Source organism: Ochotona princeps, chromosome 1, assembly GCF_030435755.1.
Source record: "Ochotona princeps isolate mOchPri1 chromosome 1, mOchPri1.hap1, whole genome shotgun sequence".
In the NCBI taxonomy this organism is placed as follows: Eukaryota; Metazoa; Chordata; class Mammalia; order Lagomorpha; family Ochotonidae; genus Ochotona; species Ochotona princeps.
In genome coordinates, this window is record NC_080832.1 from 11029646 (window position 1) to 11045036 (window position 15391).

At 50.4% G+C, this 15391-nt stretch overlaps 1 protein-coding gene across 2 annotated transcripts in view; it reads left to right on the forward strand.

The window, feature by feature from the left end:
• The first annotated feature begins 6328 nt into the window (after positions 1 to 6328).
• The window catches only part of CNKSR3 (CNKSR family member 3), an 85248-nt gene continuing 76185 nt past the window's right edge, over positions 6329 to 15391 (forward strand). The window contains exon 1 of one of the 2 annotated variants that reach the window (XM_004595443.4): positions 6329 to 6816. In XM_004595443.4, the coding sequence (XP_004595500.2) occupies positions 6765 to 6816 (52 nt within the window). In that variant the 5' untranslated portion in view covers positions 6329 to 6764. Of the gene's footprint in view, positions 6817 to 7808; positions 7826 to 15391 lie in introns of those variants that run through there. The other variant, XM_058663153.1, reaches the window with a different exon arrangement.

Below are 15391 nucleotides of genomic sequence, written 5' to 3' on the forward strand. Positions count from 1 at the left end.
GCACTTAAAAGTTGGAGCCAGACAGTCTTAAGAAGTATTTGTGGCGGGCAGCCTGCAGTGGGACAGGCCTCCCTTCCTTGCTTGTCTGAATACCTCCTTCTTTATGGTTGCAGGACAAAGAATCATGCAGAGAAGAGAAGCATCCCCCAGGACACAGCAGTACTCATGGATGAATGGGGCAGAAGAGAAGCTGTGGTTTGTCATGTAGCGTAACAGAGAGAGGCACATTCTCCAACAGCAGCATCTCGTGTGGTGGCTGGCTTGTCTCTCAGCTGTTTGACTTGAGATCCAGTTCCTTACGAATGGTAGTGGAAGATGACCCAAGTGTTTGAGCCTCTTCACCACCCGAGTGGAAGACCCGGATGATGCTCCTGACTCCTGTCTTTAGCCTGGTCCAGCTCTGGCTAGGCCATCCGGAGGATGAACCAGTTAACCAACAGATGGAAGAGCTCTCTCTCACTCTGTGTCTTTCTCTCCGTAATTTTTCAAACAAGCAAATAAATAAACAAATAAATAAATCTGAGAGAGAGAGAGAAACACAGAGAAAGAGAAGCTGTGACCCAGAAGAGTTTAGTGTTCTACAAAGCAGCAGAGATGAGAGCCTGTGACATGCACAGCTGTGAGTACCATGGAGTGCTGTGATGCGATGGGCCTTTGGCCGCAGACCTGAGCAGTCGCAGCACAAAGAATTCCTGCAGTAATGTGATTGATCACCACCCCAATGATGGTGTCTGATAAAATTGTATATTGCCGGTCTGTGGTACAATCTGCAAAACTTTCTCTCGTCTTATCACTCACCACGCTGTTTTCAAAGCCAATGTTCCCAGCATCAAATGTACAAATTGCACTTATGAAGCCATGGTAAGGCATGTGAGCTTAGAGTAGACCAGAAGGAATTAATTAAGTACTTCCTTGAAGTCTCCCCTGGGCCGTAGCTGACTCAGCTACTGCCACCTCACTGTTAGAAAAGAGAATTCCAAATCCCAAAAGATCACAGTGTTCCTTTGAACCCCAGTCCTTGATCTGTAGGTTGAAAGATGGACTCTCTCTAGGTCACGTGGCCCATTCTAGACTACCTAAGACTGGAAATAATAAAATTAGGATCTCAAAAAGTTCCTCTTTAAAACATTGCTTTTGGAAACAAGGGACATCTAAACTAACACCTTAGTGGAAAAAAGTAATAAGAGGGCATGGACATGAAATGGGGTGGGACGGTGGGGTGGGGGGTGGGGGGTGTGTATGGTTCTGCCAGAGGAGGGGACACTGTGGTAAAGCTCTGCCTGGGTGCCGCTTATATTTCTTGGCCTTACACCCCTTGGCTGGCTGGCTGGCTGGCTGGCTGACCGGTGTATGGCAACTACAGGGGCCCTAATTTGGAGGAGGACAAAAGAGAGGCTGGGGGCTCCTCCTCCCTGGGGCTAATCACGTGTTCCTCTGCTTTTTCCTCCATAAAGTAGTAGGAATTTCATAGGAATAAGATATGGTAGATTTAGCTACCAAAAGGCTTTGTCTTTACTCCTGCTTGGGGAAGGGGCTTCCTCCAGATCCTGGCATCCCCTTCCCCTCCCCTGCCTCTACTCCAGCTGTTTCTTGGGGACTAAGCCCAGGAGAGAAGGGGGAAAACCTTGGGAAGGTGGAGGTATGACCTCAAATGGAAAAGAAAATTTGATCTGAGAGTTCTTTCAGATGGAACGCATACATATCAAAACCATTCCTGCAAAACAATTAGCTCTGCTGTCATTTGTGAGCTGGTTGTGGGCTTCAAGCATGGTGATGCTGCCATGCAGCGGCCAGAGGAAGTTCTCCTGCTGATCAGGCCTTTGGGCATGCTCTTAGAATCCTATGGGATCCTCTGAGGCCCAACAGGAAAACACTGATGGGTGTGCATTTTTCTCTTTCCCTTTTGATGCCTAAGGAGACTGATGCCTAAGGGACACTCCCCTCTTTCCTCACATGCTTTTTTTCCCTTTCTACCTTTCCCCATCCCAAATGATTACAGCATTTACAGAAGTGAGGGGCTGGTTTGGAAAATTAAGAAACATGGTCCTGTTGCAGTCATCTAAAGACCCCCCAACTTGGAAACATAACCATGCTTGGGGTGAAAGTGGGGGCGCATGGATAAGTAGTCGCTGCAGAACGTGGATCCCTCGGGTGGCTGAAACTAGGAGTGATCCCCCTCTGTGGACAATGGTTGCTGAGTGCTTGAAGAACAAATGACTTTCACAGTGAACTCAAGTTCATGAACGCTGCCTAATCACATTCTGGAGCATTTGGAGACACATAGCCATAGACAGTGATTTTCATTTTACTAATATTTAATTTCCCTGCACTTTAAAAAAAAATCATTTTTCCCTTATTGGAAAGGCAGATATACAAAAAGAAGGAGAGACAGAAAGATCTTCTGTTCTCTGGTTGACTTGCCAAGTGTCTGCAACGGCCAGAGCTGAAGCAACCTGAAGCTAGGAGCCAGGAGCCTCTTCCGGGTCTCCTACGCGGGTGCAGGGTCCCAAGGCTTTGGGCCGTCCTCCACTGCTTTCCCAGGCCACAAGCAGGGAGCTGGATGGGAGGTGGAGCAGCTGGGACACGAATCAGTGCCCATATGGGATCCTGTAGGATGCAAGACATGAAGTTAGCCGCTAGACTTTTGTACCGGGTTCTCCATACACTTTTTGAAGATTCTTCATATGCCTGGTTACCAAACTATTTTTGGTACCAAAATAAATTTCTTTTAAATTCATTTTTTGTGGACTTCTGAAAATTCCCTTCATACTTAGATTTGATTTCAAGTGACATTCAAAGATAAGTTATGCTAAATTCAAGCTTGAGAAATACAAAATAATATGTGATTGTTTTATGTTCTTTTTAATACTTCAGAGAATTTAAAATCTAGCTTATTGTGTTTATAGACTTAAATCTGTGCTTTATTTCTGATTATTGGTTCATTTTTATGTTTAGAATAATTTTCATTAGCCCTTTTTACACCTAGAGTCTTTCTGATGATGAACACAGAACTTAACGTTTGAAATGAAAATCACTGAGTTTGAAACTCTTCGTATTGCATTTACCTGTTCAGAGGGAATGAGTCTTTGATAGTAAACTCAAACTTCAGGAGCAGCTGGTGGGCAGGATGCTGTCGTGTGGGGCATCAGGTGCAGGACTGGTCCTCCCTGTCTTGCCTGCCAAGCATTCTCCATCACTAGCCAAGTCAGGACCTGAGGGGAAGGGGGCCTGACTTCACGGCACTGTTTCACGGAACATCTCTGAAAATAGACCTGAGTGTTCTTGAAAGTTGGACTTAATGGTGTCAACTTTTCCCATCAGCAAGGTTTAATCAATTTGTTTTCTTACAGGATTTAGAACAGGTGAGGTTTTTTGAATACTTCTTGCTTTGACACTGATGTTTGAATGACAGGGATCAGAAAACCAAGTGTCAGCTTTCCTCCTGTAGGATGAGTTCCTTAGGATACCAGGTGACTGAAAGACTCTCAATGGAGTGGGGCGGCACTTAGCTGATTGAAGAAAAAGTCTGAGAACTCTCCTAGCCAGATTATCTGATGGGAACCTGGTGTATGGAGAGAGACAACCACATTACTGGGATGTGAAGAATCCAGATGAAAATGCATAGAATGGAAGACAGACAAGGCCGTCAGCAGCCTGGGTGAGGTGCTTAACTGAGGACTTGGCGGTGAGGCCATGCGCAAGATAAGAAGGCCCAGCGCTGGCTGCAGGGTGTTTCCCAGAGTAATTTGCAGAGCTGTTTGATGTCTCTCAAATGAAAAGATAACATGAGACAACCATGGGTGGGGAAATAGTTTTGGCTATTCTGGAAATAGTGGGGGAGAAAAGGTAGTAACATGATAGGAAGAAACTAATCAGTAGGAGTAAGCCCCAAGATTGTGACAAAATGTGACGTGGTCAGAGGAGCTTGCGTTCTTGTTTGCATCCTTCACTCTGGAGACTGGCTTGAACAAGGAGACTGTGTTCACAGAAGGATCCGCTTGTTTAAAAGTTTCCTTTTTTGCTCTTCTTCTATTTATCTAGTGAATGGTAGCTCAACCAGTAATCCAAAATGCTCCAAGCCTTCTTCTCAAATAAAAGAGATTTGAACTGGCTCAAAAACGTTGGCTTCACGGTGGCCCTCCAAGCTCGCTTGCCAGGGTTTCCCAGGCCACTCTGCTGCTGCTGAAGTGTCCCGACACACAGCACACAGGATCTTCAATCCACGAAGCCACCCAGCCTTCATTTCTGAGTCTTCCTTCTCCCTGGGTTAGTGCCTTATGTGCATGTGTTTGGTTGATTGAATGAATAACCTAAATAAACAAGACAGCACAAAGAAAAATGAGAAGCCCGGAGGTCTGTGTTCCAGTATCAGTTCTTCTACTCATTCAATTCAATTCAATTCAAAACGATGCACTGGGTGCCCTGTTGCATACAAAGCATGGGGGTAGATAACAAGAGGGAAGGCACTGCTCCTGAAAGCCAGGTGGAATTCTACAAGAAATACACATTTGTAAACAATCCTTTGGCGTGGGTGTTGATTTGCCTGATTCTGCTTGTTTTTTTATGTATTCTATCACTAGTGACTGTACATTCTCAAGTTAGAAAGTGAGGCCTCCCTAAGAGTTTCACACACTCACAGCCATAATTAAGGTGGGAGGCCTGATTTAAGCAGTAATTACCATTGGAGAGCTTAAAGAGGAAGCAGAATGCTAATTCATTTAGAGAGCGAATCGACCTGCCTCCTTAGCTATGCTGTGTTCTGTCCTGGGTACAGAAGAGCACATTGACTCAGTGGAGTACAATTTTCCAGATTCTGGCTTCACCCCTAAGTTCCAGCTTCTTACTCTGCAGTAAAGACAATCAAAATGAATTTTGCAAGCATTGTGAAAATGTCAGGTAAACCACTGTGACAAAATCATTAGCCCTGAATTGTTGTTGATCCTTACAGAGCGTATGGCCTGGTTTATCTAAGTTAATCCCACACAAGTATCGATAGCGCCCCATTCTGTGCTCGAAAGTATTTCGGTTTGGTGATAAATCGTGAGGTCACCTTAGTCACAAAGATGACAGCATACAACACAGATTGTGGTAACTATGGGCGTGGCTAAGGTTAGCTACGTTTTCCCTGGACGAAATGTCAAGGTCCTTGGTTCTCCTTCCTGCTGACTTCCATAAAGATGATCAACAAAGGATGTTACTGGGCTTAAGGATTTTTTTTTTAATATTTTTAAATAGGACAACTAGTCCACCGGGAATTTTATCATCATTTTGCCAAGCTTGTTGTTCTGCCAATCTTTTTGGCTCAACAAAGAAACACCTGCATGTCTGAGTTGGGGTTCCCTGTAGCTGGGGTTCCCAGGTCCCCGAACAGGCCGTAGGGGAGGAGCCTCCGAGGTGGCTTCATGTCCTGAGCACGCTGCTTGGGCTTCTCACGCGGAACAGGTGCGGCGGCCTGCTGGGGGCCAGATGGCACCCACCATCTAGCTACACCCTTGCCCAGTGAATGCGCTGGTTGGCACATGGGAGACCTCCGCAGTCTCCAACGATACCCTTGACTGAGTGCTAGATGCTGCCTGACAGAGGGCTGGAGGTGGGAGAGGACCCTGCTATCTATCATACAGGGTCTGCCCTCAAGGGGTTAATAGTCTGTAAGGGAAGCTGAGGAATCAAACATCCCACCTTGGGGCTGCGGGGCAGGGTGGGGTAGCCTGCAAGACGGTGAAGAGGACGGTGCAATTTGGGGCTCACAGCACAGATCCAGTCCCCGAATGTGCACACCCCCATTGGTCTCTGAAACTACACACACAGTATTTTTTTTTTCTGGCAGGCTAGCAACTTTCCCTCAAGGTTAATGAGTAATCCAAATGAGCATTAGCTCACTTTGCAAATATGAATATTATAATGTGGCAGAACACCATGCTAAAAGCTATCCTCTTAGCGTATGGGTCAAGGTGCATGATCATTGCAGTCGCATTCGCCATGTCCTCCAAAATAGAAACAAAATCATCCCACTTTCAGAAACTTAAAATGAGGACGGCCCAGGGGGTCGGCTAGCATTGTGATGGAAAGCCGCGGATCGCAGCGCCGCTAGCCGGACCCGGGCCTTGGGAGAGGCAAGCACCCTGTCCAGCCCGCCCCGCCGGAGCGGAAAGCCGGTCCGAGCGTCCGCGGAGACCGGGGACTGCTTGGTCAGGGCAAGTCACCGGACTCCTCCCCTCCCACGAGCTTCCCGCCCCTCCTTTTATTCGGTTAGCCACGACCCGAGCCGAAACTTTGTAACCCGAGCGCGCGCACTGCGCTCCTCCCCGCCAAGGCGGCCCGGAGGGCGGCGCAGGAGGTGGGCCCCGCGGGCGGGAAGGCTCGGAGGGCGGCGCACGCGGAGGATCCCGCAGAGCTCGCTGCTCCCCGGGCTGCACTGCAAAGGTTGTAGCACTTGGTCCCCGCCGGGAGGCACCCCCGCGGCGAGGCTGGGGGTCGTAGCCCCTCGTGCTGGCAGCTGCCGTCGCCCAGGAGCACAGTTGCTGTGCCCGGGGAAGGGAGGAGGAGCAGGCGCCGCTGGACTGTGGCAGCTAGAGGAGGAGCACACAGCTGTCCCGTGCGCCGGCGAGAGGGCTGCGCTCCTCGGGCTAAGTGGCGCAGGCTGACCCGCTGAGCTCCGCCATGCAGCCTTGACCCGGCGCTGCGACGCGCAGCGAAGCGGCCGCGGGGCGCAGGCAGCAGCACTTCCCCGCCGACTCCGCTGCTGGCGGCCAGGCCCCTTTACTATGGAACCCGTGACGAAGTGGAGCCCCAAACAAGTGGTGGACTGGACCAGAGGTGAGCGAACCTCGGGGAGCCCCGGAGTTGTCCCGCGCCAGGAGGCGGCGGCTGGGGCCCGAGTTGGGGGTGGGGAGGGGATGGAGAGTGACTCGATCCCTTCTCCGGCGAGAAGCGAGGAGCGCAGCGTGGCGACCGTGCAAAACTTCTGCCGAGTGGCGTCCCTGTCCCTGCGCCCGTGTGGGCCGACGGGTCCTTTCGAGGGTGCTGGTTTTGCGGCGAGCCGAGGGGAATCCCCTGGGGGGAAGCCAAGGGCAGGGCTGGGCTTTTCTGTGCAGGGTGAGCGCTGGGGGTGTCGGACTCGGAGCTCGCAGGGGCCGGGGTGGGAGACGCTCTGCTTGCTCCGACCCGGGTGCGGTGCCCGGCGACCTGGCTTTGCGGCGCCCGGGGCGCAGCGGCACAAGGCGTCTTTGTGTGGGCGACTCCCGCTGGCCCTCGTAAAGGCCGCCGGCTTGGAGCAACCCGCCGGCGCGGCGGGGTGGTTGGACAGGTACAGGGGAGACTTGGCGGCCAGGCGGCCCGGTCTGTTTTTGTTGGAGAAGGTGCAGCGCAGCGCAGGCGCCAGTCCCGTGGCCCTTGCGCTGGCGAACAGTCCAGCGCCCGCGTCCCCCGGAGTCAGAGGCTTTTCAGGCCGCACTGACTCAGGTGGGAAAGAGCAGCTTGAAGTGTCCTGAGCCATTGTCTAGAGTCTCATAAGAACCCGGGAGTGGATGGGAATGGGCCCCCGGGTGCGGGCAGGAGTTTGAATCCTGGGCCCACCCACAGCATTTGTAGGCGCTGCCCGGGTGCTCCCGGGAAAGGCGCTGGGGCCTTGCTGTGTCCACCCAGGACAACAGGACGCATCCCCTGGCCGCCTCTCGGTTTCAAGTTACTGTTTTCCCCCCTTCTATCTGCTCTTTCAGGTGAGGAGTGGTGTCCTCCCCCATCATAATAACTAGACTTGGGTAGCGCTTCCCAGTTTGCCAGGAGCTCTATGTTATTGCCCTTGGGCACCCCGGTAGGCTGTGAGGTACGTAACGATCAGGTAACAACCAGGTCATCTTCCACCTGTCTCACCCATGGCCCGCAGCATGATGGAAACCCATCATTCCCACGCCTCATTTCTCATGCCTGCCACTTTCACGTCCACCACTGGGGTGCGGGGCGTGGCAGTGGGAATGTCTGACCCGTGCCTGCGTTCTCTGGGAAGGAGTGTGTGAGGTGAACGGAATTTCCTGCACTGGGATCTCAACCACCATCACTCAGGGACTTGGGTGACTATGCTTTTCTGGATAAAAAGAGCCAAGGGCTTTGCCCGTGCTTTGGCAGCAGACATGAACTTCAAACTTGGAAAAGGTCCCGACTCCAGTTTTTTTTAAAAAGGTAGATTCCTCGTCTTATAAACGACCAGATCTCCCCCTGGAGCTTGCCCAGATGGATCGCATCTGCTTTACCTGCATGGCCATCCTGGCTGTGACTTAAGACAATTTGGGCAGTAGTGACCTCTGGAGCCGTTCTGTCCAGGACAGCAGCCAGTGGCCGTAGGTGGCTCTTGGACCCTTTCCATGTGGACGGCCGGAATTAGGATGGACTTTAAGCGGAAAGTACAGGTGGCAGTTGAAGACTTGGTGTGAAAAAAGTGTAACATTTCATTCATGGTTTCTGCACTTGTCAGGTGTTAGCATGATGATGTTTGGGACATATTGGGTTGAATTATATGTGTTACCAAATTTGGCTTCACTTGTGTGTTTGTAGCTTCTGAAGTATGGCTCTTAGAGAACTTGGTGGGGCGGGGAGGGGGCGGGCACCTGCTCACATTTGAGGCATGGATTTTGATTCTGTGGAGCCGCACTGCTCTGGGGGAAGGAAAGGGTTACAGCTCACTCTCCTGGTCCTCTGGAGGCTCTGTCAGCCTACTTGATAATGTACTACCAGAAAACTGGTAGCAGGCACCGGGTGGGAAGATCGTGAAGTGAGATCTTCACACTCTCTAAATTTGTGTCTTTTTGTTTTCTGCCCTCCGCTCCTCTCCCGTCGCCCCGCTGGGACTGGGAGAGGAGAAGCATACATTCACTTCAGTCTTGTTTGTTTAGTGTTTGAAAGGGACAGTTGGTTATAGTGTGTCTTGGGTGTCCTTCTACCCTGGTTGATTCATCCAGGAGAGGCATCTTACTGAGGCCAGGACCTGTGACACTTCCTTGAAGGCATCCCCGTGGCCAGTACTTCCCAGCATCATACAAAATGCTTGGACCACCGAGTACTGCCCCACACAATGAGCTGGGTGCTTTTGGTGTCAGAATCCAAGAGGAGGAGGCAGGTGGCAAATTCTCCAATGGCAGGAGGACACCTCCTCTCCCTGTACCGCAGCTCCTGAGCAGTGTTGTGCAGAGACTGATGTATGGATAGAAGCTAGTGGCTGATGCACACTTGTTTGCTTACAGGACTATTTTTAGCTGTCTGTGCTAATCTCTGTTCCCAGCTCCCTTGTATAAACATATCCCACTGATAAGCAGCTCTTCACGCAGGCTTTGCTGCTGTGGTATCGCATGGATGGGTGTGTGGTGAGGACGAGCTCTTGGTTTACGGCTGTCCAACCTGGCCGCGATAGCCTGTGGTCCTGTTCAGGCAGTAAGGAGACTCACAGGCCAGGAAAGAAGTTGCAGTCTGCGAGTAGGTGAGTTCGTCTGGCTGTGTTACTTGGTTTCCGTGAGCCCGACACCAGTTTTACCATGATCCTAGTGGACCCCAGGTGCAGACTGGCAGTGTGCACACACGGGCCTAAGCCTTGCAGATGTTGACTTGCTTATGTGCACAAACTTTTTTTTCTTTTTTTGGCGGGAACTGCTAGTTCCCTTTTGTAGCCCGGAAAGCTGCGTCGCAGAAAGGTGACGTCCGTCCGGTGGGAGGTGGCAGAGCGATGTCCAATAGCATGTGTTCGGCTCTTCTCCGCTTCTTCTCAGTAGTTTTTTTCCCCCAAGGCCACACCCAGACCACACCAGAAACCTGTGCCCCTTGAAGGAGTACTTCCTCAAGATCTTCAGGATGCGAGTTATTAAGGTCAGCTCTTAGCCTCGGAGCCTCATCTGGACTGTTGGTGCCTTATGCTACCTGCTGTGTGTATGTCAGGGCTATTTGTAAATCCAGTTAGTCCATAGTTTATCGCAGCTTGCCAGTCAACCAACTCACTAAAGTTCTTTTCTCATGTGTAGCGTCAGCTGCATGAACCAGGATCAGGGGGCTGAACCAGATGGGAGTTCGAGTTTTCTCTTACAAAGAAGCCTGGTACAGGGCTGCGAGGGAGCTCTACGGTGCTGGGGAACCCAGGTTCCCATCCCGCCCAGCCAGCCCCAGCATGTGCTGCTTGTTTTATCCATCATGCAAGGTGGCCGCTGGATAATCCTGGGGCAGACTGGGATGGAGACACCTGCGGCAGAGACCAGCTTTGCTGGCAGCATTGTCTACTGCCTTTAAGGAGTTCCTTGAGTGCCTCCCGTCAGTGGCCTGGCTTACACCACAGAGGCCAGAGGTGTCGTGTGGCCCCGGCCTGTGGCAAGGGATGCTGGTCACTACTACTCCACGAGCTCTTGAAGTGGGGAACCTTGTGGCCCTGAAAAATAATTGGATTTGGCAGAAAGAGAGAATGGATGTTTGTGGACAGCCAGGACTGCCTGCCTGACAGGAATCAATAGGTACCCATGCGTGGTCTCCTGCTCACATGCAGCCCACTGATCAGGTGTGCGTCTGCAATGCTGTTGCATTTTAACAAGGTCACAATCTTAACATAATATGAAGTCTCTGACAGATTGCAATATCACACATTTTGTTGTCATATGAGTTGTGTTTCTGCTCTCAAGCTGCTGAGGAGTGGGCCACTGGCTGGTGCCCGAAGTCCGGCTTTGTGCTTGGCATGGGACAGGCAGTGCCAGTGTGTCGCTGCATGAACACGTACATGAACCCTGCCTGGCTTTTGTCCGCAGAACAGGTGTAGCTGACAGAGGTTACATTTCCCAGTAGCATCCAGGATGCAGGGAGCAGCTTTGGGTCCAGGCCTGAGCCTGTGGACCCAGGACATTGCCCCATCCTCCATCACCTGTGCTGTTTCCTTGTACTGTCCGTCAGCATGTATTAGGTCACCACACTTAACGCTATCTGGTTATGCGGCCGCTATGGAGAGCTGCTTAGTGGTGGCCCAACTACTGTCCGTTTGGAGGCTGGTGCTTTGTGTAGCCCTGGTTCTGGCTCAGGCTGTTTCTTTTTTCTTGGCCTCCAGGGTTGCTAGAACATGAAATCCCACTTTCTCTCTGGTACTGTTCTCTCTTTTGTACTTAACAATGAAGTTTTTTTAAAATCATAAAGCTAGAAAAGCGTTTATTTTGTGGCAGATGTTGCCCTAATTGCTTTATTTTTTTAAAAAAAAATTTTATTTTAATTTGAAAGGCAAATTCACAAAGAGAAGGAGAGAGAGATATTTTTCATGTGCTGGTCATTCCCCAAGTGACAGCAATAGATGGAGCGGAGTGGAGCTGTTCTGAAGCTGGGAGCTTGGGTGCAGGGTTCCCAGGACTTGGGCCATTCTCTGCTGCTTTTCCAGGCACATTAGCAGGGACCTGGATCAGAGGTGGAGTAGCCAAGACTTGAACCGGTGCCCATATGGAATGTTAGCACTGCAAGTGGAGGCTTAACCAACTAGGCTACAGTGACAGCCTGCTTAGGTTTCTTCATTTAGTTCTCAGAATATTCAGTGAGGCAAGTGGACCCTTAGTAGCTCATGCTAAATAAATGGACACTGACAGGGGGACTTACTCCGGGTCACTGTTCCCGGTGCTGGGGCACTGGAGGTCGCCCACCGTGTTTCTCTCCCTTGGCTTATGGTAGGCAGGGAGCCTTGTGGTTGGGGGTGTGAGCCCAGGAGCAGGCTGTAGCCTCGGCCTGCCTCTGTGTGGTTTTATGTGACATCTCCATAAATGGCTGTCCCTTCATTTTAATGCCTCCTCTTTCCTTTCTTCCTGTGACTCCAGGACACAAACTCTCCCTCTGAGTGGTCAGGTCTGTCCCTAGGTGTCTTCTGACCATCCCAGGACACCTGTCAGTGCCATAGAGGGTTCTCTGCTATTTGCGAACCAATCAGGATCCGGGATTGAAGCTGACAGCTGATCTGGAATGTCCTTGATTGGTTGAGTGAAAAATATCTCTCTTCCTTTGAGAAATGGATTCAAGTTGTATTTCCTCAGCTTCTCTGTGGTAGGAATTGGGCTTCCAGTGTGCATGGCGTTGGGGTAACTTTTGCTGTCTGTTGCTGACCCTTTTGTGGCACCTGCTTCGTGCCGAGTAACATCCGTCTCACCTGGGTTTGGAATGCTCCGGGCTGCTAAGACAGAATCTGCCTTATTTCAAATGTTTGCTTATTTATTCCAAAGGCAGGTTTGCATAGAGAGAGGGAGAGACAGAACGAGAGATTTTTTTTTTTGCTCACTGATTTACTCCCCAAATGGCTGCAACAGCTGGAACCGGCCAGGCAGAAGCCAGAAGCCCAGAGCTGCTTCTGGCTCTCCCACGTGCTGCTTTCCCCGACACACTGGCAGGGAGCTGGGTCGGAAGCGGAGCAGGGCGCTCTGGTTCCCCTATGAAATGCTGTTGTAGGGGGATGGCTTTACTTGCTACACCACAATGCTCGCGCTCCAAATCAGTATTTGAAGAGAGTCTTGTGATTTGGGCATTCTGTAGTTCAAGAGGCACTATTTAGCATGGAGCTTCAGATGGATTTTTCAGCTTCACTGCTATGACGCGGCCCAGTCTGTATTCATCTTTGCAGTGAGGATGCTTCGTTTGAAGAGGCTTGGCTTGGCCACCAGTTAACGTAAAGGCGCAGTCCTGGAGTTTGAGGCGTGTTTGTCAGCAACTACCTAGCAACCTTGGATAATTCTTTGCAAATTAAAGGAGACATTTCCCCTGAGCTTTGTTACCTCTTTCTGGGGACTTGGAGAGTTCTAACAACCTGCAGACATGCGTTTACCCAAACACACACACACATCTGTCTTACAGCTTTATTCTGTAAGACACGGAGAAAGGAGGGAATTGAGGGGTGGTCAGTGGACACTGTGGTTGAAGTTTGTTCTTGGGATCTTCACCTGAACTTGAAAAGGACATGTGTTTTGGCCAGTCACACTGTCCTGTAGATTTTGGAAGATTTCATTATTAATAGAAAGTGATTCCGAATGTCAGTGCAGACATAAATAACTAGGACAGTTCTCAGAATCTGAAAGTGTGTGCTGTGTTGAGGCCAGTGTCTGAGTTCCTGTAGCCATGGAGATTGGACATGACCTCTTCCTGCCCAGCCTCCTGTGTCTCACTTCCTTTCTGGGTCCACCTGTTTGTACAGAAGGACTATGAGCGCCCCTCTGTGTGTCTCCAGGCCTGTGTCGCTGCCTCTCCCTGCAGCCCTCCCTGCAGCCCTGGTGGGTCGCATGTCCTTGTCCTGTGTCTGCTGTTTATGTTCTGCTTGGAGAAGCCTTGCCGAGGCTTTAACGGAACAAGGTTGTATTCACATGTGCTATTGCACACTTGTGTGTTCTCGTTTGTCTCTCCCTGAGCCTTGAGGTGGGCCCTGAAGTGGGCCACTTCTGGTGAGCAGAATGAGGGGCAGGGAAGTTCAGAGGGTTGAACTAAGGCCCATAAGTGAATAGCTGGGACCGGACTTCACTGTTGTCCTGTTGTCAGTATTGGACATGGTGCTGCTTCCCAGTCTCAGCCGCAGGTGCGGGGAGGGGCGAGTCCTGGGCCGCAGGTGCTGGGAGGGGTGAGTCCTGGTTGCAGCACACTTTGTTTTGCTCTTCCAGCACTAAGGTTCAGGGTCCTGGCTATTTAGAACTTGACCTTCCAGCAGTTGGGACACTTTGCTACCAGCTATTTATTTTATCATAGTTTGTTGCTTCAGAATGCAGCTCTGCATTGAACAATTTGACTTTCTGAAACTAACCTTTATTTTTCAAATGTTGACTTTCAAGTCACAAATTTTTTGTCTGTGTGACACCATTAACATTTCAGTTTGGTAGAATCACACACACACGCACGCACACACAGACACATACACAACTTTTCTTGAACAACCCAGTTTTAGGGTCCCACTTCCTCTCCCATGCCTTTGATTCTCCCTGGCTTATTCATGTTGACTGCTTTGTGAGACCAGGCCAGGCAAGAGTGATGAGTGAGACAGAAGTGGCTTTAGGTTCTGTGTCTGACACGAGCTGCTTGGAAAGCTTGGCTAAGTAACTTACCTTCTGCAGCCCATCTTTGTAGTTTTCTGATCTGTAAAATGCAAGTGACCATCACCTGCTCACAGGGTTTTAGTTAGAATTGAATTGGCCAGTAAGGAGTGGATATTTAGCTTAGTGCTTAAGATGCCTACCTCTCACATTCGGGCTTTATCTTTGCTTCTTACTCTGACTCTCGACTCCAGCTTACTGCCAATGCAGGCCTAGTGATGGCTCGACTGATTGGGTCCCTGCCCTGCAAGTGGGAAACCTCTGTGTTCCTGGCTCCTGGCTCTGGTCCTAGACCAGTCATGGCTTGATGAACATTTAGGAGGCAAATCAGTGAGTGGGAGCTCTCCTTTCCTCTTTCTGTCTCACTCTTTGTTGCTGTCAAATAAATAAATACTACTAATAAGATGAGGCTGTATACAAAAAGTACTTTGCCTAAAGTGTGACGTGTGTTCACCACACATTAAAGATTAATTCATGGGCCCGGCGGCGTGGCCTAGCGGCTAAAGTCCTCGCCTTGAAAGCCCCGGGATCCCATATGGGCGCCGGTTCTAATCCCGGCAGCTCCACTTCCCATCCAGCTCCCTGCTTGTGGCTTGGGAAAGCAGTTGAGGACGGCCCAATGCAATGGGACCCTGCACCCACGTGGGAGACCCGGAAGAGGTTCCAGGTTCCCTGCTTCGGATCGGCGCGCATCGGCCTGTTGCGGCTCACTTGGGGAGTGAATCATCGGACGGAAGATCTTCCTCTCTGTCTCTCCTCCTCTCTGTATATCTGGCTGTAATAAAATGAATAAATCTTTAAAAAAAAAAAAGATTAATTCATAATGACTCCAGGTGATCTGATGGCATAATGGAATACTTGTTATTTGAATATTTAATGTTGTGGTTGATAGTAAGCATCTCATATAATTGCTAATAATTTGCGGCAATTCTACCCTCCCTTTTGTTTGTGTTTAGAAGTAGGAGATAAGTTAACCAACTCCTTTTTTTCTTCATTTCTTTTCCTTGAGTACTTTCTCTTAACTTTTTTTTTTTTAAAGATTTATTCATTTTATTACAGCCAGATATACACAGAGGAGGAGAGACGGAGAGGAAGATCTTCCGTCCGATGCCCCAAGTGAGCCGCAAGGGGCAACCTGGAACCTCTTCCGGGTCTCCCACGCGGGTGCAGTGTCCCAATGCATTGGGCCGTCCTCAACTGCTTTCCCAGGCCACAAGCAGGGAGCTGGATGGGAAGTGGAGCTGCCGGGATTAGAACCGGCGCCCATATGGGATCCCGGGGCTTTCAAGGCGAGGACTTTAGCCGCTAGGCCACGCCGCCGGGCCCAACTTTTT